The sequence below is a fragment of the Mycteria americana genome, chromosome 12 (genome assembly GCF_035582795.1).
Source record: "Mycteria americana isolate JAX WOST 10 ecotype Jacksonville Zoo and Gardens chromosome 12, USCA_MyAme_1.0, whole genome shotgun sequence".
Classification (NCBI taxonomy): domain Eukaryota; kingdom Metazoa; phylum Chordata; class Aves; order Ciconiiformes; family Ciconiidae; genus Mycteria; species Mycteria americana.
In genome coordinates this window covers 12,472,809-12,500,278 of record NC_134376.1, presented here as the reverse complement: position 1 = coordinate 12,500,278, position 27,470 = coordinate 12,472,809, and the positions used below count along the sequence as shown (strand labels likewise).

At 36.0% G+C, this 27,470-nt stretch overlaps 1 protein-coding gene across 5 annotated transcripts in view; it reads left to right on the top strand.

Moving 5' to 3' along the window:
* PARN (poly(A)-specific ribonuclease) overlaps positions 1-27,470 on the top strand; it is a 64,432-nt gene that overhangs the window by 21,690 nt on the left and 15,272 nt on the right. For all 5 annotated transcript variants that reach the window (XM_075514805.1, XM_075514804.1, XM_075514807.1 and 2 more), the window contains 3 exons: positions 3,932-3,987; positions 8,844-8,930; positions 16,420-16,494. In XM_075514805.1, the coding sequence (XP_075370920.1) occupies positions 3,932-3,987; positions 8,844-8,930; positions 16,420-16,494 (218 nt within the window). The remainder of the gene's footprint in view (positions 1-3,931; positions 3,988-8,843; positions 8,931-16,419; positions 16,495-27,470) is intronic.

The following is a 27,470-nucleotide window of genomic DNA, read 5'->3' as shown; positions in this document are numbered from 1 at the left end:
AACTTCTTGTGAGAGTGGAACTGAGTAAAAACAGACTTTGCCTTAGGGTTGTTTGGCTCTTTTAGGCATAATGCAGTAAATTATATGATAAACAACTCAATAAGCCAGGAATTCCAGAGATGCATGTCTGTAATCTTTATGCTTCTTTGTATATACAACATATTTGAAAAATCATGTTCATGTGAACAATCTGCTGTGAGTAATCCTTGATGAACGCTTAGGAGTTGAGATGATGGGACTTGTTATATTGTAATATCTAAACTCTTCTGTTTTGGGATGCTATATCGTGTTATATGCTTTGGAGTTGAAGTTTTTTGACCTGTTTTGCTTAGAGCAACATCTCTTCTTCCATACCTCCCTGCCCCCACCCGCAAGCCCCTCCCAAACTTTTTAATGACAACTTTATTTCAGATCTCTTTGGATTGTTTGAATGTTGTTTTTTTTCTTTTGATGTAGCTGGAGGTGAAAGAGGTGTAGAGAAATGAAAACGCCATGTTTTATTGAGCTGAATAGCATGATGGTCTGTAGAACTATAAATGATCTTGGAAATACTTTTTTTCATACAAAGGGATATCAGAAACCAAAATTTGACGTATGTGCAAGTAGCTTGGGTTTGTGCTATATTTGTGGAAAATGTCTCACCAGGGAGCTAGGTTCTCTGGCATGTATTGCAAATCAGTTAATTTCTCCCTCTGCTTTTCTATATGAATTTAATTTTCTTTGCAAAATTATTGCAAAAGAACATCAGTGTGCTTTTCTGCAGTTTGACCGATAGCTTTTCAATCACAGCGTAGGAGTAATCAATTGCTGTCCTTGTGCTTTCAGCCACATGTGGCTGTACTAGTTACTGAGCTGGGTTGGTAAACTGATCTGGGTTTAAAAAGATGCCTTTTCTTTTTTCAGCTGGATCAATTTCTTTACACAGTTCATCACACAGTTGTGAAAACTTTCATCCTAGCTCAGTGCAGAGGAAGAATGTTGACTACTTGAGACTAATATGCATTGCTGTGAAGTGGCATGATCATAGCTTTGCTCTCCTTATTTTACTTGACTTGCCACAGAAACAATTGTCTTCCAAGTGGCTGTCTCAAAATACCTCAAAGTTCTTAGGATATTGTTGTATATTGAGAAGTAGACCTCTGGCCATGTGATCTGGCTGTAGCCTCTAAACAGTGTAGGAAATAACTTTTTTTTTTTTTTTTTTAAGCTTGGTCAGTATAGCTTTTAAATAATTCTGAATTAATGTAGTGAAAAGCAATGTCATAGCTACAACTTCACAAATCTAGCTAATTTAATATGAAGTAGGGTTCCCATTGTCATACATAACAACCTTATTAGTTCAAATTTTCTGCAGATAGATGAGGAATCTTACAACCGTAATTATGGATAGTTAATTATGGATTATGCTGCAACTTGGCGTTCATAATCCATGTGATGTAAGTTAGTGCTACAAGATGCAGTTACTGCTGTAACTTCATATTAAAATCAGTACTTAATACTATCTCTTTAGGGAATGTGTGTGTTTGTATGTGTATGTTCTGTTTAGAGACATAGTTCTTTGACCAAACAAATGTAGGATTTGTCTCTGAGGATAAAAAACTTATCTTAATTAATCTCGGGTATATGTGTGTGTTGATTTTTGGCAAGTCTGTTCTTGCTGTTGGCCACTGTATTGCTTTCCTCAACATGATAAAACCTGGGGGATGGCAGCTTAACTAGTATTCTCCCCAGAAGTTTTTGTTGTATTTTTAGTAAACTTCATCTTTATTTTTATGAAAACTGCTACCTAGGAAACTAAACTAGTTATTTGAGTACTTTAAAGAGTAGCTAGGTCCAAGAATTCTGTGAGGGCTTTTTTTTCAGATAGCTCAACTTAAACCAAATATGCCTTTTTTTTTAAAAAAAAAAAACAAAAAACCAAACATAACCTTTTGCTGTCCTGCATGGATGATGGACAACCTTCATCCAGTGAAGACTAAACTGCTTTTACTGACTAGCTGAAATACTGTATATTTAAGCTATGGTTATGCCATGCACTGGAGTCTGAAGAAGGCTGTGGCTTCTACTAACAGTGACATTGACATTACCTCAGATGAAGACATGAGCACAAATCATAGGTAATAAATGGAACTGAGCATCTTTTGACAGGCTGAAGTGAAGCCCAGCTTACTAGCAGAGCATAGATCCCAGACCTGCAAGTTCTTTTCTGCCCAGCTAGGTGCTTTGTGATGGTGATATGATCCTGCCTGATGCCTTCCACCAGAGATGGAATGTAGTCACCTCCCTTCTACTCCTCCTTGGAAGATGTGTCCCATGCTCCCTCTTTTTATTCTTCCTTCCTCAGTCTCATAAAAGATACCCGTATGGCCTGATCACCTGTGTCTCCTGTCTATTGTTAGATGGTGTTCTATGGTGGATGGCTATTTTTTCTTTTTTGAGCAATAGCACTGCCTGTCCTGTCAGTATTGCCACGGATCCCTAGGAGATGTCAGAGTAAGGACATTTTTCTCTGTTTCCTTGTGGAAGCTGTGTTCTGAAGCTAGCTTCATTATCACGATGACACTCCTGTCCTATTTAGACAGATAGCTATAATGAAGCCAAGGCTATAGGAGTACGGCACCTAAGGCTAAACATAAGCAGAAGCTCTTGACTCCTTTGTAAAATATCTTCATTGCTCAGTGCTATGCTGAAATTGTTAAAATTTCTAAAGTTAATTGATGCTGATGTTTCTAATTTTTACTGATAAAATTCCTTTTAGCTTCTGCAGTGCTCAGGGGGACACTGTGCACATTATACTGTATCTTCCCTGAGACTCAGGAAGAGAAATTAGATGGGACAGTGTGTATCATAACTGGTGCGAGTTCTCTGAAGACTCTCTGGCTCACATGTGAACCTGTCATATAGTCCATTTTCTCCCCAGGGTTGCGTGTGTGGGGTTTTTTTTTGTTTTTTTGTTTTTTTTTTTTTTTTCCTTTCTCCTGAGTATTTATAATAAAGACAAGTTATCAACTGCGTTCCAGTAGACTTTTCAGTGATACAAGTAACCATAAGGACATAATATTCAAACTCTTACCACAGTCACTATGAGTTTTTATGATACTAAGAATCTCTAGGTAATTACAGATCAGTCTGCACACTTAAAATGTTTTTATCAGCTGTTTATATCAGTTATTACTTAGTTGAATACTGTAACTATAATCTGATAAGCATTTTAGAAGCTTTTTGAAGCTATGATCGAAAAGTTACTTATTTTAGCCCTCCAGTGAATGCTATACACATCATGTTTTGTAACAGCAATGTGGCATCTATACCTATGACAGGATTTTAGGCTACTTATCTTATTTTGGAGGGAAATACTTTTCAGAGCTGAATATGAGCTTTTATTGAAAGCATTTCTCAAATGTTTTGAGGAACTCTTCAGTTACATGTTAAAGGGCAAAAGACTCGTCCTGGTTATCTCCACTGAAGTGTCATGATGGCTTTTGCAGTTCTAGGGTTTTAAGATCCATTCTGTCTAAAGCATGACGCAGTGCTCAGAAAATAAGGAAGTACATGTGTATTTAGAATGACAACTTTTGCACTATCCACCGTGTAACTGGCTCTTACTGCACAGAGCTGCTACTTTCTAAATGTTCCTTTCCCCACTTGTTTTAATGGTTTTCAGCAGTAACAGTTTGGGGCTTCTTTATTCTTGTTTTGTTGAATAAGTAAAATTACTAGCATGATGCCAAGTAACTTTTTGAATCTGGATTGTTAGATAATAGATTGGACTTAATTAGAGAGTCTGTTTGTTTTAATATAGCTTAAGATATGGTTGGGATGATTAATTCTGCTTCTTCAGAAGCAACATCTAAAAAACTATAAAAAGGAAAGCTTATTAAAAGGTCTTTAGGCAGAAATTTGCTAATGGTGCTTTTCCGTTTTGCTTCAGGCTATTTCTTATGAGAGTAATGGACATACCATATCTCAATTTGGAAGGACCAGACTGTAAGTAGCTTACTTCATTGTAAACTTACTACCGTTATGACAAACTTCCTGGAGGAGGAAGTGTAAAGATTAATTATCATATATGTAGAGCATGGGAGATGAGCTGTGTTTAGGTTATTAACCACTTGTCAAATGAACTAAATGTCCCCCCCTTTTTTTTTTTTTTTGAATTAAATAGTAAAACCGTAAGTTCTTCAACTTTGACCAGAGAATCTGCATTATAAAGGGGGTTGACTAGAACAGATTAAACTATTGTAACTAAATGTAACAGAGTTTGAAGTTAACAGCTTTATGGTTATTTTGGATCACTATTCTTATGTATCATACAACATATAAAGTGGGGTCTTAACACTTTCTCTCTATCCCCTCATCCCAGCAGTAAATACAGGATGCAAACTAGTGAATAGCAAATGGTTCTGAAAAATCTTCTGGCCACTTTCCTTCACAATTTGCGTGCAGCAGTACCTTTTCTTAACTTCAATCAAAACATCAGAGTTTTTTGCCACATGAGATCATGATTATGTAAATGGAAAAATATTACTTGAAATATTTTTACATTTCAAGTTATTTCAAGTTACAGACCTGGGGCTGTAATAACTTGCTAATACATTTAAATGAAAACAGATTTTACTAATATAAAGATCCTTACTGTTATGGGATGTTACACTATGAGGGAGAAAACTTTGGATGGGTGTTACCACTGATGTCTGTCTTATGAAAATGTGGAGCCCTGGAGGTCAGTCTAGTCCTCGACTAGATGAAAGCTTAATTTTATGCTGTGAAGTCAGATACAGGAATGTCTTAAAAATGATACCCATCTGGAAGCAATATTGATGTGAAGACATTTTCCACTCCATGTATCAGAAAGCTCAGACTGGAGGATGACCTTTTATTGGCTGCTAGTTTAATAGTAACAGAATGCAGTTCTAGAAAGATGAAAGTAACTACTGGAGAGGGAAATATATGCTGTAAGGGCATATATTTAATTTTTAAATGCAGTTAGGTGATCAGATCACTGAGCTGTGGCTCTGCAGAACTATTGGAATGGTTATCTAATTATGTTGCATACTTCCTTCCCCAACTGTTTGATATTGAGTGGAAGAATGGGTAAATACTTTGGGTCATTGAGAGAATGCCAAAGCTACTAAGCTGTAAAGATGCTACTTCCACTTGCTAGCCAACTTACAGGATTGTTTTGATACTTTGCCAAGAAGAGTTGCCAAAAAAGAGTCTGCCTCTGAAAATCTGTCTCTTTTATCTGAAAGCCACTCCTGTAGAACAGACTGATGCAGATGTTACATCAGAATATGAACCAGGGAGACTTTCTAAGCTTCAAAACAGAAAGCACATCTAGAATGGCATGTTTGGCTGGCTGCATTAGAAACTTTTATTTCTATTTTGAGATTTAAATGCTACTGTAGGTTGAGGAAGCTATCTGGTTGTTTGTTGTCTGTAGGGAGCATTTTTGCAGAGAACTAAAGCCACACAAAGAATAAGGTCATACTTCTGTGGTAGATATATTTGGAGACTGTGTTTAAAAAAAACAAAAACAAAAAAACCCAACCAACTAACCAAAAAAAAACCCCAAAAAAAACCCCCAAAACACCAAAAAACCCCACCAAAAGGTGAGGTGCAGCTAACTAGGTGACTGTCCTAAGTTTTGTTGTGTTTGTCAATTTGTTTGTCCTGTAGTGTTATAGCTAGTTTGTGCAATTTTTCCACAAATAATGGAATTTGGTAGCATACGCTAGGTCAGATAGTATTGAATATGTGAAAGTGACTTTCATCATCATCTTTTGTTACTGTGTATTAAAAACTCCTTTAAAAAGAATGAAGTTGCTGCACAAAATGACTGCAAAGCAGAATATGAATCAAATATTTTTCACTTGAGTAGGTAGAAGGTATAGAAGTTTAACAGAGGATTCAAAGTGAATTTAAGAATAAACTGATACTGGAGGGAATTTAAGAATAAACTGATACTGGAGGGTTAGGAGTAGTTTCTTCTCTCTAATCAATAGAAAAAGATGTAACATCTGAAACTGGAGTTTTTACAGTTGCAATTCTCTACTACTGGATTGCAAATAGTTAAATCTTTGAATTGCTAGCTGTTCAGTAGGCTATACAGCAATGAATTGATCTTCATTGGCTTGTTAAGACAACTTGTGAGGTTTTGGTGTTTGGCTTGTATAGTGCCAAAAAAAATGAATTCTGATGCTTAAAAGATTTTGTGTCCTTTTTGGTTTTTTGAAGTAGCAGATGTAAGGAATGAGACTTCCCCTGTGCTCAGGAAGGCATTACTTATTTAGCTACTTGTGTCTCCATCCAATCTGATGCTCAGGTTCTCATGCAAACCTGTAATTTCTTAGCAGGGAGTTTCTAATAAACTTGTGCTAGCCCAGCTTGTTTTGAGCGAAAAAGATTAAAGCACTTACAAACAAATCACAAGTGGCTGGAGGCTGGCAGCTATAACATCTTCAGTTAATACTGTTTCATCTGGAAAAGGCTATATTCCTGCGTAGCTGTCTCCAGTATCAATTTTATTTCAGCCGATATGATCAGACAGATGAAAAATTTACCCTTTTCTAAGCTGCACTGATTCTGCTGGCCAGCCAATTAGGCACCATGTTACAACTTACCACAGGGTCATGTTCTGGTCTTCCATTTTTTTGCAACTGAAAAACTAGGTTCTTTGCTTATGTGGAGCAAAACAAGTAGTTACTCAAAACAAAACTTATGAAACTCATTTTCCTCTGACTTCATTAAGCATTCAGTATTTCATTAAACATTCAGTTACGAGATGCTGAGTTACAACTGTATTTTTACAGTTGGTACATGCATAATGGCGCTTCTGTAAAGTTTTTTGGGTGGGGTTTTTTTTGGGGTTTTTTTTTTTTTTTTTGGTATTTTGATACTGTAATTGAGCTCATGCTGCAATCTCTTCCTTAGAAGATGGATGCATTTGGAAATCTCCGTCTTATTTTCATGACGTGTTTTGGTTAGGAACTTGAGTTTTAGAGACCTCTGAGTAACTGTTGTGTTCTGTTGAGTTTATGCAAGATGTTAAAAAATTATTTGGGAATAAAAACTCCATTAACCCTTTGGGCAGGTGTGGGAAGGCTTAAAACCAAACTGCATAAAAATCTGTTTTATCTATTCAGGAAACGCTGTAGCTGTTGAAAGCTACAGTTCTCAAGTTCCTGCAAAAATGAAGCCTTACTTGTGGAATAGAGTTACATCTAGAAACGTACGTGCTTTCTACTATAAAGTATGTACGAGGCTGAGGACACTACCACTTACTGTAATTACAAGTCATAACTAAATTGTAGTAATTGCTAATGCTTAGCTGTATTTATGAAATTAACAATCCACAAGCTTTTAATCAGTAACCAGTGCAAAGCTGTATCTTAACCAAATGTGGCAAGAAAACTTAACAGGTTTGCCCTTGTATAGTGGGGTCAAGTACACATGAAAGTTGGAGATAGCAATAACAAGTGGTTGATGGTTCAGTTTTGGACACACGTGCTCCATGAATGCAATCCACCTTGAAAAACTCTCCTATTTTAATGCTGAAAGCGAAGGAGATCAGAAACTAGAAAAGTTTGTATCACACAAGAATTCAGGAGGGTAATTCACTAAGGTGAAAGTCAGTCCCGATATCACTGTACCCAAAGACGAGAGCAGCTCTTCCTGAGAGTTTCCATGTGGTCAAGTTAAAATTTGATCAGATAAAGCTGTGTGTAGTTAACCCTTGTATTACCTTTAACAAACTGGAGCAGTAAATTATGAAGTGGAACACTCCACTTCAATGGTTCAGCCTATGTCTAACATCAAACATAAAATGACAAGGGAAGATCTAGCAATGTGTCATGCATAAAACAAATCTCTGCAGATACCTGTGGAGAGGCTCAATTAATGACTTGTAAATAGTTTCATATGAAAATGGAAAATATTTCAATATCTTTGCACCTTAAAATATAGTATTCCACTTGCTGCTTTTTAAAATATGATAGGCATTCACATGTTCTAAAAGCTCAAGTGTCTGGTGAAAGGCACTTCAGTTGCACGTAAATTGTGGTGATTTCTTATGTACCAATGATCTTTACTGGGCGAAGTCAGAGGTCGGTCTTCTTCAGTAGCCTGCCTCTGATGATGACCAAAACCGGATGTGTAGGGGGAAATGTGTAAAAGTAAGGTAGATGTATTGTGACAATTTCTGCTGTACTCTAACCTTGTCCAGCAGTTTGATTTGGATTCTCTCTCTCAAATCCACAAAGCTCCAAATAACTTCCGGTGTCTACCAAAGACTTCTTTTGCACTTCTTTAGGTGTTGGCCTTTATATGCTATTTTTTTCTTGGTGTAGTTTTTAATTAAAAAAAAAAGTCTGTCGGCATGTATATTCTGGCTTGTATCTAATGTTATATGAAAACTGAATTGAACATTGTTTCACAGTAAGTTTTTTTTATTGACATAAAAATGGCAACATTGAATTATTGCTAAGAATTTTTTAAAGATAGAGGTGGAGCATGAAGAGGCTGTTGGTTTTTTCTTCTGTCCTTGAACTTGGTGCAAAGGATGTGAAGGACTGGATTTGCGGGCATTTCCCACTGCATGTAATGCTTTTTCAATTTCTTAGACAGACAAGCTAGTAGGGTTTAGTATGTATATTTCATGCGTAATTGTAGGCACATTTTCACTGGTGCCTGATGTAGTTTCATAGATCTTGGCCTGTTTTCTTATTTAAAAAAAAAAAGTCAAAAAAAGCAAGCCACATAACCATATTGGATAGCTTTTTTTAGGATATTCTAAAGGTACCAGCAATGACTCTTATTTTAACAAATGCTTTTTTGTTTTGCAGTGCAGCCAAAACGAGATCATGTTCTTCACGTTACTTTTCCCAAAGAGTGGAAGACTAGTGACCTTTACCAGCTTTTCAGTGCCTTTGGTGAGTGGTGTAGTCTGTCCTTCCTTATGCTCCCCCACCCCCCGCTTTGTCATTAGCAAGTACCTCTGGTTTTGTTTGTTATTTTTAATCTGTGGATGCAGGCCTACTCCTAGTATAGGTAATGACAAATGGCATTTTGTAATTTTTGAATGGTGTCCTGTGGACTTTCTTTGTAATGAGGTGTTGAAAATGTCTGCCGTGGTGAACTGCTCTCTAGAAATCTTTTTATGTGGTGCTTGTTGAATATTGTGGACCTTTCGTCCTTTTATTTACAGCTTCTCCTGGGAGGAGGTAAGAGTTTATATAGGTGGGTAAAGGGAATGGAGATTGGTGTGAAAGGCAGATCAAGGCTTTAGGAATAAGGTTCATCCTGCAGCCTGCTTAAAGCCAGATACTAACTTAACTGAGTCTAGGCAAGCAAGCTTGGAAACAGCCAGTTTGATTTCAAGATTGTGAACACCATCCAAGTGAGAAGAAACAACAAAAAAGCTATCTAATGACTGGGGACTAGTAATCCTGTTGTTCCTCTACTAAGTATTAGTTTATGATGTAAGGGCATGGAGATCCTAATCAATTGACAGTGATCTCCTGATACCTAACTGTTGCAGCAGAAAACAGTGGATATGCTTTGTGTCCCTAAATCAGAACGAGAATGATCTTTCATACAGCCCTGTGTTGGATGTTGTTTCCAAGATTTTCATTGCAGATTGGTTTCTAGTTTCTTATTGCTAGGTAAGGTAATGCTTCAAAGGAGATCTTTTGGGCTTGCAGATAATTTTAAATAATTTTTCTGGAGGTGGTTTTTTGTTTGGTTGGTTGGCTTTTTTGGTGTGGGTTTTTCTTTCTTTTTTTGTAAAGAGGTAACTTCTTTCCATTTCTTAAAACATTTAATGTAAAACAAAAATTATCACTCTTATTAAAATAATTTTCCATGATTTTCCAGAAATATTTGCTTGTAATACTTACATTGTTGAAAGTACTTTATTAAATGTTACTTATAATAGACATCTATGCATCTTGTCTTCCTCAAATTCTGTAATACGGATGTTAATGGGAAATTGCTTTAAAAAAAAAAAAAAAAAGAAAAAAGAGAAGCTATCTACCAAAGTGTTTACTGGGGGGGATCGCGTTCTCATTTAAAAAAATAAAATCTTTGCTTTACATTACATTAGTCTTGGCAGCTCTAAGCAGAGCATATATGACTGAATTTGTAATTTCCCTATTCCTAAAAATTTTCTACTTGGCATTATGGCACTTTCCTGCCCCCAGTCTTACTTAAAGTCCCAGTACCGATTTTGTCCATTGGATGATAATCACTGTAAAAACTGCATATTTTTTACATGTGTTTTTAAGTGACTAGTTGGCTCTCTATTATGAAATGGACCTTTCCGCTTTTGGAGACAAGCAAATGAAGAGATGTCTGGTTAGCTAGTACTTGATCGGTGTACTGCAGTTGTTACAAAGTAATAGAATCATTCAAGTTGGACCTAGTGACCTTTAAGATCATTGGGTACAACTGTTAACCTGACACTGCTAAACCAGGTCCCTAAGCTCCACATCTACATATCTTTTAAATACCTCCAGGGATGGTGACTCGACCACTTCCCTGGGCAGCCTGTTCCAATGCTTGACAACTCTTTCTGTGAAGAAATTTTTCCTGATATCCAATCTAGACCTCCCCTGGTGCAACTTGAGGCCATTTCCTCTCATCCTATCAGTTATGTACCACACTTAATGACTTATGTCAGAGTTTGTAGTGTGGCAAATGGATTCAGGGCAAACCTGAACCTAACTTCCATTGAAATAATTGCTGTGGTATCCATCAGGACATTTAAACACCAGTAAAAGGATGGACGTCCTTCAGTGTACTCAGTCTTGTCACTCCTGTGCTTGCTGTGGGTCACCACACTAGTTTACAGAATGATACCGTTGCTCTCCTCTTCACCTAGAATTGTGACTTGGTAGTCTGTGCAGGGTCTCTGGATCTATATCAAATTCACTCAGTTCCTTCTGACTTTTTGGTCTGTACTGCAGCATGATGCCAGTATAATACTGGATAGGATTTAATATTCCCGATTGGAAAATGTAGAATGTGGGAATGTAGAAAGTTACTGAGATTCTTCTAGAGTTGCTATTACAGGGGTAAGAAACAACGCAGTTTGGACACTGTTTCTATAGGCTTTTCAAGACTCAGTCATATAATTGTTCTTATTTTATCAACTACTCCCCTTCAGTGTTGGTGTGAAATGCAAGCACTCCCACCAGGGGTCAGACTTACACATCTCAAAATACTATTTAGTTTTGAAATTCCTATTTCACTCACTTCTCCAGATTAGAGCTGAATGTCTTCATACCTGGATTTACAAAATCCTGGTATTTGGGGGGTACTTAATCTATATTTTGTTTTAGGTCATATTGCCATGGTATATGAAAACAAACTGCAGATTATTCCTTCCAAAATTCTAGGAGTACCCATGCTTTTTCAGTTGTAGCTGGACAGAGAGTGGCACAATGTGAGGTTAAGTGACTTGCCAAAAACCCCAAAAATATGGCAGTAACAGACATGAATTATCCTGATTTATTACACCAGTTAAACAAAAGTGTTTTTAAATTAAGCTTTTACCTGGATTAAAAATCAATTGTTAAGTTGAATAGCAACATTAATTTGACTTTATAGGAAAGTTATTTTGAATTTGGTTTAGCCTAGTATGAATTGAAGCAGAGTTGTAATCTTCCATGAAGTTTCTAATGAAAGCAGTGAAACAGCTGAAGGGGCTGCAGTGTCAGACTTGGAACTATTTTACGTTTGCTAGAAGGAGTGTTCGTGATTCTGAAGTCTTTCAGTACTGCATGCATACCAAGTGGACACCTGTTCATGCAAGATGTTTTTATAGTCTCATGGGTGAATGTAGTTTCACTGTACAAGTACTTGCAGTACTATGCAGGCTCTTAAAACACTTACTTTCTTTAAATTCCTAAATTTGTGTAGTTTATTTGGTCATGCTGATGTGAAATATGAAGGTATTGTATAGTATTTGCTGAAATACGGCTTTTGTATATAGCCTTCAATTCTACTTAAATGAATGTCTTTGATGGGCTTTAAAACACTTACTATACAGTATTATAAAAACTACTACTTAAAAGTTTTCCCAGTGAGTGGAGTCAAACCTATGCGTTGTACTTTGTGAGAGTGCGAGAGTTGTCTTTAAGAGGGAGGTGAATGCTCATGTAGTTCATGGAGTCATAGTGATCTTGAAGATGCATAAATTATTTCTAAAATTTAACAAGTCCTTAGTGTGTTTAAATCTTGTTCTAGTAGTCCAAGCTGCTATATAGGTGAATTTTAAGTGACTCTTAAATACATTTTTGAGACTCATTTACAAGTTCCATGCACGATGACATCTGTTCCTGTTAACTCCTATACTGCAAACTCACTGTTTAACTTTTCTCAAAACAACAAAAAAAAAATCGGAGCTTGAAAAATGTCACTTTCAAAGATGAACAATCTAATCTAAGGAAAACTTCCAGCACACATTATATATATTAAGTATTCTTCTGACCTCATGTTCACATAGGCATGTGAGCTTTGAGTGTTGTTTTTTTGGTTTGAGGGAGTTTTTAGGGTGTGGGTTTTTTTTTTTTGTGGTGTGGGGGTTTTTTTTGTTTGGTTTTTGTTGTTTCTTTTGTTTTTGTTGGGGGGGGGGGGAGGTGTTAAATTTTAATCCTATTTTTCTCTGCATTTCTGGCCTTTCCTCCTTCTTCTCATGCCAATATTTCCTTCAGCTGTTCTTGCTTTCTTTGTACTCTGTCTTCCTGCCAGAAAGGTGGAAGCTCTGTTAACCCTTTTCAATTATTCACCAGGAAAACGTTGCTTGTGTTTAATATACGCTTCAACCCTTGCCCGTAGACTAAAAAAGCTTCAAATATTTCTGTTGTCTGATGCAGTAAGCATCCAGAAACTGTTAGCAATTCTATCATAGTGTCAATGTGGTCAATCTTCTCTTTCTTACAATAAAGTAGAACATATTAATAAACATTTTTGGTTAAATGAAGGTCCATAGAGTCCTAATACCTATCCTAAGTGTTTAATTGCTACTAACAGTTGTTTTGAAATGTATAAGAACAGAGCCAAAGCAAAACACCTTTCCTGCCTTCTAGTAATCTATGACTTAGGGACTCATGAGCTGGAGGTCACACATGCATCTCTTAGTTTGAGCCTTTCACAGCTTTCTGTAAGTCGATCTAAAATCATTCTTTATCCCATATATATTCTTGATATCCACAGCACGTGATGGCAGTTCCCTAACTGCAATTAAGCATTATGTGAAAAATTCTTCTGGTTTTAAAATGTCTTTGTATTTTATTAGATGTCCCTTAGTTGTTTTATAATGAAATAGTGAAACCCCTCTGTACGTCTTTCATATAATTTCTGTTCTCATATCTTCCCCATAAACAAGTATAGGCATCTTCCTTAGAATTGTCTTTTGAAGGCCAAGTCCTAGTTTACTTAGTCTCTACGGAAGCCTTTCCATACCTTCGGTCAAAATCCATCAGTATCATTTTATTCTGTGGATTTTAATGTTGTTTGTGTTTACATAGACAGAATTTTCACATTTATTTATAGAAAAAAACATGTTACTTTGCACCTTCATCTCGGAAGCAACAGATCAGATTTTCATCTCCTATTTGGGTGAAGATGTTTTATTTCACTTGATAATTCTTTACTTGACATTACCCTTTTTTTTTTAGCAAGGGACATTGTTTGACAGTGCATGTAGCAGCAAATAGACAAGGGATCATATAGGCTAACAATGGTGTTCTTTGAAGTATTGAAGACATTTGACCTATTCTAGAAGTGTAGAGAGAGAAATCTGTTTTCTTTCTCTAGAGCTGCTATTCTATTACATTGCTGTTTATGGTTTATTTGGATCAGCTTTGCAGTAAGTTGGCATGCGGCTATGTTGGTTGCTAAATATTGTACTTCAAGTGCAGATGCATTTGCTTTTCAGATTTTTATTGCCTTTTCACCATACTTTTGAAATGCACAATATTTACTGAGTGCTTAGCAATATTGCTGAATGATCTAATTTATTAATCTTGTCTGTCTTAAATTCTTATTTCTTAATAATAATGAAATGTGACATAGTCTGAAAAGAGTGTCTTTTAAGCATGGAAAATTGCATAAGAGCATTTGTTGCAGTTCTCTTCAGATTGCAGCTTGGTGTCCACTATTTAATGTTTGACTTGTTCTTAAAATTATGTTTAAAATGTATAAAGCTGAATATAAAGGCAGCATATGTTGGCAGGTATTGAAACCCTTAATTATGTAAAATACCAAAGTCATTTAGAGTGCAGCAGCCTTTCTGCAGCAATTAATAAGTAACTGGTACTGAAATGATGTGCCATCAATAGGTTGGATTTTTATTTATTTATTTTTAATTGGTACTTAGTGAAAACATGGGCACTGAAGTCCATTTGAGTAGCAGCTGAACTCCTTCAGAGATCTTAGTCCATCACTGATCCTCTTTGATATTTTACGCTAAAGGCACAATTGCAAGATGTTCAGGAGAATTTTTCTTTCTGATCTTTCTTTTGGTCTATTCAGGGTAGATACGGAATGAATTAACTATATATGTAGGAAAGGGACAGAATCTGGACAGCACTTCCATGTTGAAGAATTACAGAAGAGTATGGTCTCAAATGATTGTGTAGAAAACTTTGTGATTAGTAATGCAAAAAAGGAGGACTTGATACTCAAATTCAGAATAACAACTTGTCAATGCACTTGGAACAGTGTTAAATTGTGCAGTAATTCCTAATACTTAAAGGAAGCTTGGTGTTGGGGTCTTACCAAATGCACTACAATTTTGAGTTGCAATCATAAATCAGCTTGGGCTTTTCCTGTGTTGTGAAATGTTAAGTGTCCTGCCAAGAGCATGTTCTCTCTGTAGTAAAGACCCTTACCCATAGGCAGCAAAGATCTATGTTCTTCAAAGACTGAATTACTAGAAATTGAATTTATTTGCCCTACAACCGTGTTTAAAGAAATTCTAATGTTTGACTTCTCAGTGTAGGCTCTTCTTAATAGCAGTCTTAGCCCTTTAGTATAGGGAAATGTCAGAAACCATACTGAATTCATTATGGTCTTGGCAATGATCAAAATTATTATAACTTAAAGTCCTAAATAGCTGGCTACTCAAATGTATAGCATGCAAACTAAATCTAACTAGCCTTTTTTTTTTTTTTTTTATAATTAGAAAATCTGTTTGTTATCTGGCTGGGTTTCAGAAGACTTGTATAACCTTGTAACCTGTAGGCTAAATTAGATTTAAATAGGTTAAACATCTGAAAATAAAATGTGTTTTAAGCCATTTTGCATCATTGTTTTTAATCTTTTAATGTCTGAAGGTTAAATGGTGGTGTAACATGATATGTAACTTGATTTCCTAGTCTGCCTGAAAAAAATTGCACCAATTTTCAATATCTGAATTGTACAACCAATAGAGCACTTAGATGAGGACAGGAGATGTAAATGGATTTCAGACTATAATAAGACCTTGTGTCTGGCATGGGAATCCTTTCCTCCACTTTTGCTTGCTTATGAGCTCTTTTAGTGCTAATGTGGCGCTTTAAGCCATTCACATAGAAAATGGACTAGCTGCTTGATGAATGGAGGAACTTATTTCCAGTCACTGTTCCATTGTCACAGCTTCCAAATGAGGTCCCTGATTTTGTGCATTTGTCCTCATATTTACTCAAATTAAGTTTTTATTGCACATCCAGGAAATGGTGTATAGTGTGATCCAAACAAGCCAGAGTTTGAAGATTTAGACTGTTGCAATAACTGGAGTTCTCCACTTGCGTGAACTATCTTCCCCAGCCCCCATCCCCGCTCTGCTGGAATTTCTTATCTTGGGTGTCTGTACTAGTAAAGGAACAGTGAGCAGTAACTGGAGCTTGTCCATGCTGTGTCTTTAGGAAATGCTGCAGTTCTGAAGGATGGATAGGTTTTAAAACCCAAAGAGCTGCTCTTTATTTTGGTACAGAGCTGAAATTTCCCAGAAAAAATTGCTTCAATTTTTGTTGTAGAATTATATAGAACACATGAAGGGAGGACTAAAAAAACCCCTAAGATTACTTGAATTGTTACAAGATTTAAAAAAAAAAAAAAGCAGCTCTGAAGAAGCAGAAGAATACTCTGGGAGTGAAAAAGGCATTAGACGTGTCTCTCTTTCCTTTTGGTCCTTACTCTAGTGGGTCTGAGGGTATACAGGGTGCGTACGCAGCCCTAACAGTCACTGCTTTCTGAACAGTTCCAGGCTCATGTACAACTGTGTATGCACTACGCACCTTTACAGTGGACAAAAGCCTTCTCAGGTGAAGTTACTCTTAGTTGACTATCTTCTTTTATGTCATGGCACATCAGATAAAATCTGTGAATAAGCCTAAGGTTAAAAATAGTCATAATCATTTCTTTTGCCTTTTCTAGGTAACATTCAGGTTTCATGGATTGATGATACCTCAGCATTTGTATCATTGAGCCAGCCAGAACAAGTACAAATAGGTAAGTGTTTCTGAATTTACTTCGCTATTAAGACTTGACTTCAACTGGCTCCTGTAAAATGCTCTGAGCCAACAGGGTCAGTGATTCTAATGGCAAAACTACTGACTTGGTTTAGATGCTATAGGAGGAACCAAACTTTAACAGTACCAGCACACGTGTTTGTAGCAAGGACAACAAGCCCAAACTTGACTTGGTTGAGAGAGGTTTGTGTTTCGTTCCATGACCCTCTAAGTACCTGAACCTATAGGTAGAGTAATGCTAGTTTCTTCACTTGATGCAGTATTTATTGAGGTTATTTACTGTTACTTAGCACAAAGCAGGGCTATCAAAGACTTTTATGGTCTTTGCCTTCCAATATCCTTTGGACTGATATACATGTTTGGTTTGGCTTACATTTGCAAGTAACAAGTGCAGCAGAAAGCCTTTTGGTGTGTTGTAGAACATGTGCAAAATAATAGTCTCCTAACAGTCTGGACTGCTAATATGTCTACAGTTTGTGTATTAATAATATGCAATCTGTCCAGACCTCAATTTTTTAATTTTCATTTGAACTTTTGAGCTTAGCTTTGAAAAAAGTTCATGGAATTATACATGTTTAACTTTTTTCTTTGAAGTTGATTGGGTTTGGGGTTTTTTTATATATTGCTTCTTGGTTTGGATTGTAGGAGAGGGATTAGTTTAAAGAAAAAAATTTGTGCATGACTACATAAACACTCTTAATGAACCCACATTCCTAATTCACATAATTAGGACAGATAGCAATTTTTAAATATTTACAATTGTGCAAGGTACTCTAGAAAGAACCATTTCCAGTATAAGAAGCTGACTGAAACCATAGAGCAAAACATTATCTAGGTATTATAAGAAAAGTATGGAATAAGTAAGACTCTTGAGAAATCATCAAGAATTAATCAAGAATTAAGTAAAAAACATAGGAAGAGACCAACATCTCTGAATTTACTGAAAATATTGCTTCCAGTTATGAGGAGAAATAATCTTTTTGGGGTGTGGAGTTTTTGGTTTGGGGTTTTTTTGGGTTTGGTTTTTTGTTGTTGTTTTGGGATTAGGGGGTTGTTTGGGTGTTGTGTGTGGGGGATTTTTTTGTTTTCTTGGGGTTTTTTTAAGGTTTTTGATTGTAGTTGGATCCACAAGCTCTTAGTGGTTTCTGTAGTTCTTTTGGGCATATATTTGAGGGCTGACCCATAAACTTACTGCTGAGAACAATGCCTGGAAGTGGACCATTATAAATGATTATCTGAGATACGTTATGGTACTGTCATCCCTATTTACTCAAATGCTTGCATCAAATGCTGTGGAGCCAGTAAGAACAGCAGTATACATAGAACTTTTGATTAAGTGGCTGAAATTTTGTTGCACTTAAGAGCTATCCTGCCAGAATTCCCACGATTAAGTTCTAAAAAGAAAAAAAACAAATTGGAAAACCCCACTGAGTCACCATCATCTATCTTACGAAGCTCAAATAAAGAAGCTTTCAGGTTCTGGATGCATAATCAGTGCATCTCTCTAATTCCTTATTAACATCCTGTGAATGTTTATCATACTTCCTCATACATACGTATCTCTGCAGAGGATTTTGAGTGCTTACCAGCAGCCTCCTTACAGCAAATGCTCCATAGCAGCAAGAGCCATTGTTTCTTCATCTATATATAGATATAGGGACCATATAACTTCTAGTGAGAAGTTCCAGATAAAGAATTATGTCAAAATAAATATGGCCCTATTTTAGCTAGCTCTGTAACTCAGGAAAGTATTGCTAGCACTTCTTGCATGTGTTGTCTTAGCTTCTTACCTCTGAAGCATTAATTTGTAAACTGTATGTATTATAGTTAGTGGTGATACCAGCACACTATCAAAGGTTTGAGGGAAATGCTGTTCATGTAGCAAAGAGTACATTACAAGATTGGAGGGAATAAGCCTTAATCGAAATTATCTTAAGTAAAAATGTACTGAGCTGTGCAATCACAAATTATATGCTTGTGAAGTAGCAACTTATCTGAAGTGTCTGAAGCTTTTTATTTCAGACCTGATTAATCTTACTCAGAGTTTTGTCTCCATGAGTGAGGTATAGGCTGAGGAAAAAAATTGAATAAAGGGTTGGAATTGTTCCACCTTTTCGTCTTTCCAAGAGTATTTGTCTTTGTGGTAGAATGCAACAAAGTTGTGTTTTCTGCTTTTTAGTTCAGACACCCTGATGTACAGCATATCTATAGGTCATTGTAAGTTTGTGTATCTGTGCCTTTTTTCCCCTCCTCTTTTCAAGCTGATTGTTTCTCTGAGTGGGACTTGCAAGACTATTTGTTTTCAATAAAAAACATGTGTTTTATGCCATTTCATAAGCTGAAAGCCTTCCTAGATTTTGCTACAGTAACTTCCCCACTTGCTATCACCTCAGTTAGCTGTTGTCTGAATGCTTGGCATAGACATTCACCACCACTTTTTTTTTTTTTTTTAATTTTTATTTTTTGTTATAGCACCTACATGTTGTGGAAAGAACTGAATGTCTGCAGAGTATTTAAACTGAATCTTTCTGGCACTGCTCTGTGTGTGTGTGGCTTTTTATGCTTTGACAAACAGGGAGGCTTGTTCTGTGGCCTACATACTAGGAAACAAATTATTTGATTGAAAGCTCAGGTGATTATAGTCTTTCATAGATTTTTATGAAATCAGGTTAGTAAAATCTCATATACTGAAAGCAGTCAGCCAACCAAGCTGATAAACTATAGCAACCTCAATTACCAAAAAGCCGTGCGAATTTTTTTTACTGTAAAATCGCTTAAACCTCTTGGGGTTTTTTTCCTGTAATAAATACTTCATAAAATCAATTCTGTTATTCTATTTCCTGATCTTAAATTCTTTAATGAACTGCTTTGGCAATAAAAGTCACTATTTGTACTTGTGATTTAGTGAGCCATGTTTAAGTGAAGAACCTAGGAAAAACTAATTATGTGGCCTGTTTTTTAACCTGTTTATATAAATATGTCTGCATCTTCTGGACTATATAAAAAGCCTTGGAGAACTGTCAAACAATATGATACAATGCAAGATGCTCCTGCAGACATATGTTTATGCTTACCTCTTAAAGATGTTTCTGGTTTTGAGCTGGTATTAGTATGTGGAGTTAACAAAGCACACGTGCAACTAAAACATTTATGGAAAATAAATGGATTGAGAACATGAAGGGTATGTGAAAGTTTCCCCGTGTTGATGAGGTGGTCAGATTTGCATCATATATGAGTCTAAGCACTGTAAAAATATCCAGACTTATTTTGCATCCTTTTAATAAGGGAACTGAGCGGGGGAAAAGCCATGGAAATAGGATCAGTTTTGTAATAATCTGGATGGAGTGTTAACTGATTCTAGGTCTACCAAATTTTTTTAAAGTCAGTTCTGATGTGGGAAGTGTCTTTATTTTTCAGTTGCAGCAGCGATTCAAATACTGAATATTTAGCTGAACTAACATAAAGTTATAGAATTGAACAGCAGATCATTTAAAGACTGATCTGCAGTCATCCCTTGATGTACACACTCAGGATAACCAGTTGACGAATCTGGCTTGTTTCTTAAAAACTTTTCTCCATTGCTCTTTTATTTCTTTCAGCCTTGTAGATGTTAAAACAGAATTTGAAATGTGATTTGTCCATATTACTAGTTTTGTGTAACTGTATCTAAGGATTGTATTGAAATTGTGATGGTCTTGCGTCCTAAATACAGGGGGTTTTTTTCCATGCTGCTTTGAAAACTTTGAAAAGTTTTGCTTTTTGAGATTAATTTTTACCTGATTAAAAAAAAAAGGGGGGGGGGAGGTTGGAGGAGACGATTTTTTTTTTTTTCTTCAAGCTCTCACATTTCAGATAATTAATTTTCATGCTCATGCTTAACCTTTACATCAAACAAATGACAGCTCTCTTAAAATGTGACACTTTGTATAAGCTGTTCTATTCTGTTCGGTTGCTTCTAACTCTCCTGGCTTCAGGTATTTTAAATGGACTAAAAACTTGTTCATCTACACCCTGGGAATATGTTGGATTTCTCATGTTAATATGCATAGAAATCCATTTTGAATATGTAGGTAATAAAATGTATCTGTTCATCCCCCAGTGCTCCTTAAAACAGTGTTCCTGAGTTATGTAATATCATGGATGGTAACCATTAAGACCTAGTCAAAAACTGATTGATAAAACATTGGTCCATATGCTTTTTCTGTTTAAAAAGTATAAATCTGATTAGCTGAATTAAACTAATGAGTAGCTCTTCAAATTTCACATGGTAATCAGTAGTGTGTATGTGGCCAGGAAGAATGCACATTGCCATTTTTAAAATTGTTAAAGTGTTACCCCGAAGGACTTATGAATCTTTGCATAGTATAAAAAGATTTGTTCCCTCTTCCACTTATTTCCCTCTGAAAAAATAAGTAGGGGAAAGGGCAGTATTTTTATAGGCAATTTTGGAGCTGCTCCTAAGTTTCAAACTGAATATAGCATTCTTAAAACACATAAAACAGAAACCTTGGGAAACAAGAAGCAAATCCCTTAACCTTCTCATTTTGCTGCTTATAATAATGTCCAAGAATCTTCACTTTATTTGGTTATTCATGCGACTCGCATATTGGCAGACTCTCTAATTTAGTATGAGTAGAAAAGGCTTGTTCTTGTATAAAATCATACTACTCTTTACACTTAGAACATAAACTTCAGCTTGAAGTGGAAGCTGCATCAAGACAAATGTTAGTTAACCATTTCATAATCCCCACGCCGTTAGGTGCCTGCCATGTCTATACATGCAAGTTGTACCTGCATAGTTAGTGGGGGAAGGTTGTTCTTGAGTTCTAGTGGGCTGTGTTCTCTGTGTCAGTTATCCCTGTTCAACTGCTATGTTGTCATGTTAAAGCCAATAATGAGTTTGTGAAAGTGGTGGTTTAGATGGCTCTAATTTGTCACTTTTTGCAATATGGTCTGCTGTAAACTGATTTCCAGGTTACAAGCACCTGAAAACAACAATGGACAACAAACGCAGTCTGTTTTGTGTTGAGGTTTGGTGTTCAAGGCAGGTAGTAAATAAGAATTTGTTAAATGGTTGATATTCCTGTAGTTGGACATCTGGGAGACAGAACTTACTGTTGCTAAATTGTACTTCATGTGGTCTCAGCATTTCTGTCAAACATGGTGTGTGACAAAAGATAAAGCAGTGTGCACTCTTATAGTTGATAAATAACAACAAACTTCAGAAAAAACTTTTGGTGTACAACTTCTGGCTCTTATGACTTTCAGCTTGCTAGATAAGCTTGCTTTTGGATGCTGTTCAGCTTCATATATTTATAAAGTTGGCTTTTCATCTGGAAAGGTTAGTATGAAATAAGTACTATTTCAATGCTTCTTGACTTACAGGGGTCTAGACTTCATACAAATAGTCTGGAAATGGTGGGGAAGATGGGAGAAACTTCAGCTTGTCTTAACTTTAAAGTAAACCTAATATTTTATTTTAATTAATAAATTGGCATAACCTGAAGTGTTTCAGTGTTTCAACCATTTCAGTATCTCAACCATTCTGGGCAGTTAAGTAGTTTGTGAGTCCTCAGTTAATGCTTTCTATCAATGATAAGCTCTTGTTATTCATTATTTCCTTGAATTTTGTTGCCAGCCAACTTTCAGTGACTATCTAGGTCACTGGTCTAGAAGGAACCTAGAGGCACTCTTAAAGGGAGGTTTCTTTAGATGTCTTTGCCCTTGTGGAGTCTTTATAGGCCATCTAAAATACACTCTTAAAAAATTGCTGTTACTTGAAGGTGGGTTAATTTCTAAAACATGGGAAAAGTCTTATGTTAGATTTTTAAAGTGCTTGAAAGTGAAATTGGGTTTCCGTTCTGAGACATTTGACATAGTTATATGTTAATGGAAATGATGGAAAAGTTTATCAGTGGTACTCCAAAATATACCTGGTTTATTTTCCCTTAGCAGCTAATGCTTGCTCTTAATTCTCTCTACCTAAGGCTTAGATGCAGTTTAATAACATCTATGTTCTGATTATGAGCAACTTCTACAATATTTTAAGACCACTGGACTTAAGAGTAATTTTAACTTGAGAATCTTCCTGAGAATTTTTATCTTGCTGTTTTAAAATGCAATAAATACACTTAACCTGAAATCTTAAATACATGCGAAAAGCAACTGCTTGTCATAAATGGCAAGCATTGAAATAATGTTAAGTTGTTCCATGTGTTAGTGCCCTGATACATGAGCTCACATAGAATTTACTGTGTGCAAGATATCTTCTTCCTCTAGGCATTGAGTAGACCAGTGTATTTAGACAGCAGGGGAGCAATGCACTAAAGCAGGTGCAGCAGCTGAAATTGTGATGGCCTTTCAATGTTTCTTGTTTTAATCATTAATCTTTCTGAACTTGTGAGTTTCTCAGACAGGGCTAGACTTTATGGTTTATTAGTGTTTTATAAGGTTTACTATAGAACCTTCTACTTAGCATGAATGCTTACCACCACAATTTAAAAATATACACATGTATTTTGAGATTGTGTGCATATCAATCTCTTCGCACTGAATTTGGGGAAATGGCAGGTAGTATCTACTGTATTACCCAGATTCTTTGAAAAATTATATTTCACATGACTCTGCTCTCACCAATAAGATACTCTGGGCAGGAAACTTCCTTAATGTAGACTAAGGAAGTTGGAGTCATACTGCAGTATGTCTAATCTCAGCCATTACTGTTGTTTTACTTTTTATTCAAACTATGTGCAGTCTCAAACAGTTTCTCTAGCTTTTTGTGATGTCCCCTCTCCTCACCCCATCAAATTTTGCATTCTTAAGAGCCACAATGTTTTGATGTTTTAGGAAAGCTTGGTTTAAATTTAAATAAGATATAATCACCTTGTAGATGTGTGCTTTTACATTATTTTCACGCAAGTTGGATTTTTCAAAAATATATGTTACCTTGAAACTGCATATAGTTTTTCAAAAGATCATGATGATTTGTTATACATGCCTGTATGCTATGTAAGGACTTGAATGAAATGGTTTCACTAGGAAGACCTGAGCAGTTAGTCTGTAGGTTTTGCACTCCTCATGGGTAATAAGGGTTATCAAAATGGAAAAGTTAAAGATTTAGTTTTATTTGGGGTGCCTTTTTAGATGGGGACAGTATCAACAGAGTTGTTTGATGCAGTAGTGAATATGTTAATTCTGGCAATGGGCTGCAATCATTCCTGTAGCAAACTGTATCTGATGGGTGAACTCATTATCTGGATAGTTCTTTTTGAAGCACCCGACATGTGGAGCTTTAATAGGCACTTCAATTGAAAATGTCTGTGTTAATCGTGAGCAGTCTTCTGGACAGCACTGCATTGAGGATATCTCCAAGCTCAGTTCACTAGTTCTTGTTCTGAAGTTCTTAACAAGCGTCAGAAATGTCATCAGATTTTGCAGGAGTGTGCTTCCTGTAAGTGCTCAGCCTCAGCTGAAATGTTTAATTTGCTGGTATTAAAATATAGCTTATGGTTTGTGCCAGTCTTAATCCTTCATGGTTACATAAAGGGGATGACTTTCCCCACTCCAACAGTGAGCTCTCACTGCTTTTCTTTTGCTGGTTCTGTGTCCAGAAAAAATAATAAAGGAAAATTCCTGCTGGTTCAGTGAGGTGACCTGGCTCATCAGCAGGTCAATAAATACCAGAAACACTGTAAAGGAGGGCAGGGGAGCAGGGGCTAAGGAGCAAGGAATGGGATTCTCCCATTTGGTAACAAGCTGTTAGATGAAATCAGCTGTCTAGCCAGACCATGGGTTCCGTTTCTTTCCGAAAAGTCTTTCAGATCTGACCTCTCTGTGCTTTGAGTAATAATAGACATTGAGACCTTCTATCCGACTAGAAAGGAAGTGTTCTGTACATTTTACACTTTTAATTTGTAGATTAACAGATCTCAATGCTTTACTATTACTCCTGGAAATTAAAATTCTCCAGTGTTGATTTAAAAGCAATCCTGTACTAGTAAATGCAGAGAAGGAGATGTGGTGAATTTCTACTTGTGTTGTTCAGGAATCTTGACTATAACAAGAAAATCAATTGCTGGTTGATATATTCTAGTCATTGTTTTACAGTGGAACCTGTGGTATAAATCCTAATATAGATAACTATTTTACAACTTTCAGCATTAGTGATGCAGAATTAAGAGGACCAATTATAGACTTGCCTTCAGGCACCTGCAGCTATATTTTTTTCTCATCAGTTAAAGCAAAACAAAAAACCCCCTGTGCCCTGTAAATTTGAAGATAGTAGGTTTTTTTTCTTAATATAATGTTGGAACTTTTTTGACTACCTTTGATTTGGATTTTTTTGAAATGGGTTAATACATTTCACAGCTTTTGTTTCAATTATGGAGGTATTTAAACAGGGTGCAAAGGTTAAGTAGCTTGAATTCTTTCAGTAGTTAAAAAACAGCATCTAAAGTTAAAATCCTTTATAACAATCTGCATATGTGCGCATAGTGTGAACTGTCTCAGTGGACTATACTATCATCTGTGTTCTTTGTCAAGAGAAATTTTTTGAGTTTAAAATGTTGTCTAAGGATCCTTCCTCTTTTTCTGCCATGCTTTATACTTAGCATTTTTTCTTTTGTAAAACTATTTTCTTTCAGATCACCTGTTCATTTTGTCATTTTCTCCAAAATGGAGAGTCAAAGACTTATTTTGGTTTGCTCTCTAACTTGCAGTTCTCCTTTGCAAGGTGAACAGCTGCTCTGTCACCACATTGATCCTGTTCCCTGCTCTGGATTCAGATGTCAAAAGAGATGATAGTCTTTGTAAAACAGTCTTTTTTAAAAAGTCTTAAAAGTTTTAGAATCCATATAGGGACCTTCTGCCAACTTAGGCTAATACAGGAGAGGAAAACAGAAAGAGATGGTCAGCACCATGTACAAATTGGAGTTTTCAGTTTTGATACAGCCTGCAGATAGTTGCTATTATCAAATATAATTCAGAGACTGTGGATCCTTGAAATTGTTAAATGACTTTTCTCCATCACACTCTAGTACACAGATTCCTTGGAGCAAGGAAATACATCTTCACCAACCTTAATTTGCGTTTCTGTGCAGTCAGTATGCAGCTTGTGAAATTAGGTACGGAGTTAACTAACAAAGTTGGTATATTTTATAACTTGGAAAAATGTTGTCCTAGCATAACAATTTGTCCTTGAACATTTTGTACTTAATTCTGTACCTATGTCTCGGAGCAAAAGTGGGTTTTGCAAAGTTAAGATTTTCTTCATGGGTGCCAAAGAATAACATAGTATTTTACCTCCGTTGTTTTGTTTCGGGTTTTTTTTCCTAAACAAAGTTTTTTTTATGCATCTGAATTTCTAAGCATGTGAAAATGATCAGTCAAGTATTGTTTGTTTTATTTTAGTAAATGCAATGCAGATGATTTCAAAGAGTTGTTGAAGCACACATATTTTATGATTGAATGCTACAACTGGTACTAAGAGACTTGAGACTTTCTAATAGTTACATTGAGGCTGCTTTCCTTATCACTGAATAAAAGACAGAATAAATCATTCTGCTGATCTCTGAGACGGTCAACTGTAGTTACATTTCTGGAAGTATGTTGACTAAGTAAATACTTTTTAACTTCTTCAGGGCTTTTGAATTTTTCTAAGTGATGCTGAGATCCAAAATTACACTGCATTATAGGTTTCAAACAATTAGGCTCTGACTTCTACATGGTTAAATGTTTTTTATCAGTAAAAGAAATTGTAAGTGAATTTTAATTATCTCCTGACCTTAAGGCAAACCCAGACTTTCCCTTCATGATGCTTCAGTGCAGGATGACCCTAGAAGATCTTTCATGAGATCTTGATACCTTGTTTTATTTAATTCTCTAGGGTTTGTTTTTTTTTTTTTTAAATAAACTCTTTGCAGTGAGGGTTTTTGTTCTCTTTAACCTTCCTTGAGGACAAGGATCTTGAGAAGCACACTGATGAAGTGTTACTTCATTCAGCAATGCTGGGCAAGTCTGCTGTAGTTACCTTGGCATGTGCAAAAGGATTTTGATGCAGCAGCACAGCTATTATGGAAAATGGAAAGCAGGCGGTCAGGCTTTCTGTAGCTGAATTAGCAGTTATTTTTGACTCTCTTCAGCCACAATCGAAATATTTGTTTGACTCCATTAGAAGTAGACCTGTGCAGGACACTTCTGTTGAAAGTGGAGAAAACTATTTTCAGGATAACGTTTCATCTCAATAAAAGCTTTAGCAAAGGGTATGCTGAATACATCCAACTCAACAAAATACAAAATAGCTGCCTTGCTAGTGTAGGTTGATGACCAAGGCTTTAAAGAACCCTGTCTGTCATATGTAGGTGTCTTACCCTGGCAAATTAATGAGGCCTTAGATCAGTTTTGACAGTAACAGTGTTAGATGGGTTTACTCTCCTAAAACTCCACTGTGTTCTTCAGCTGATTAGTGATGAGTTGATGTGAGCATTCCAGATGAAAAGAATTAAAAAAACCCAAACAAACAAAACAAACCCAAAACCACAAACAAAACCCCAACACTGTAAAAGCAGGATTTAAAGAAACATTCAGGTTTTTCTGTTGAAATACAAAATAATTTGAATTCTTCTGACCTGCTAACTGTCAAAAGTCCCACAGTTTAGCTAACTTTTTTTGTAACAAGACTTCAGAAAATGGTCTAATCCACTACATTTGTTTGGTTTTTTTGAAATTATTCTTTTGTCAGGGCTAAGAGTAATATACTACACAGGACAATTATTCCCAGGATCACTTCTTTCCTGCTAAAGAAACATACTTGTTTTGTAGTCTTCTAGATTCTTCTACATGCCTGTGAAATTTTGAAAATCACTGAATAATACAGTAAAGTAGCCAGCTAGTTTAGAACTTCATTCTCTGTATGTACTGGGAGAAAAGAGAGCATAAAGATTGTGAGATTTAATCTGC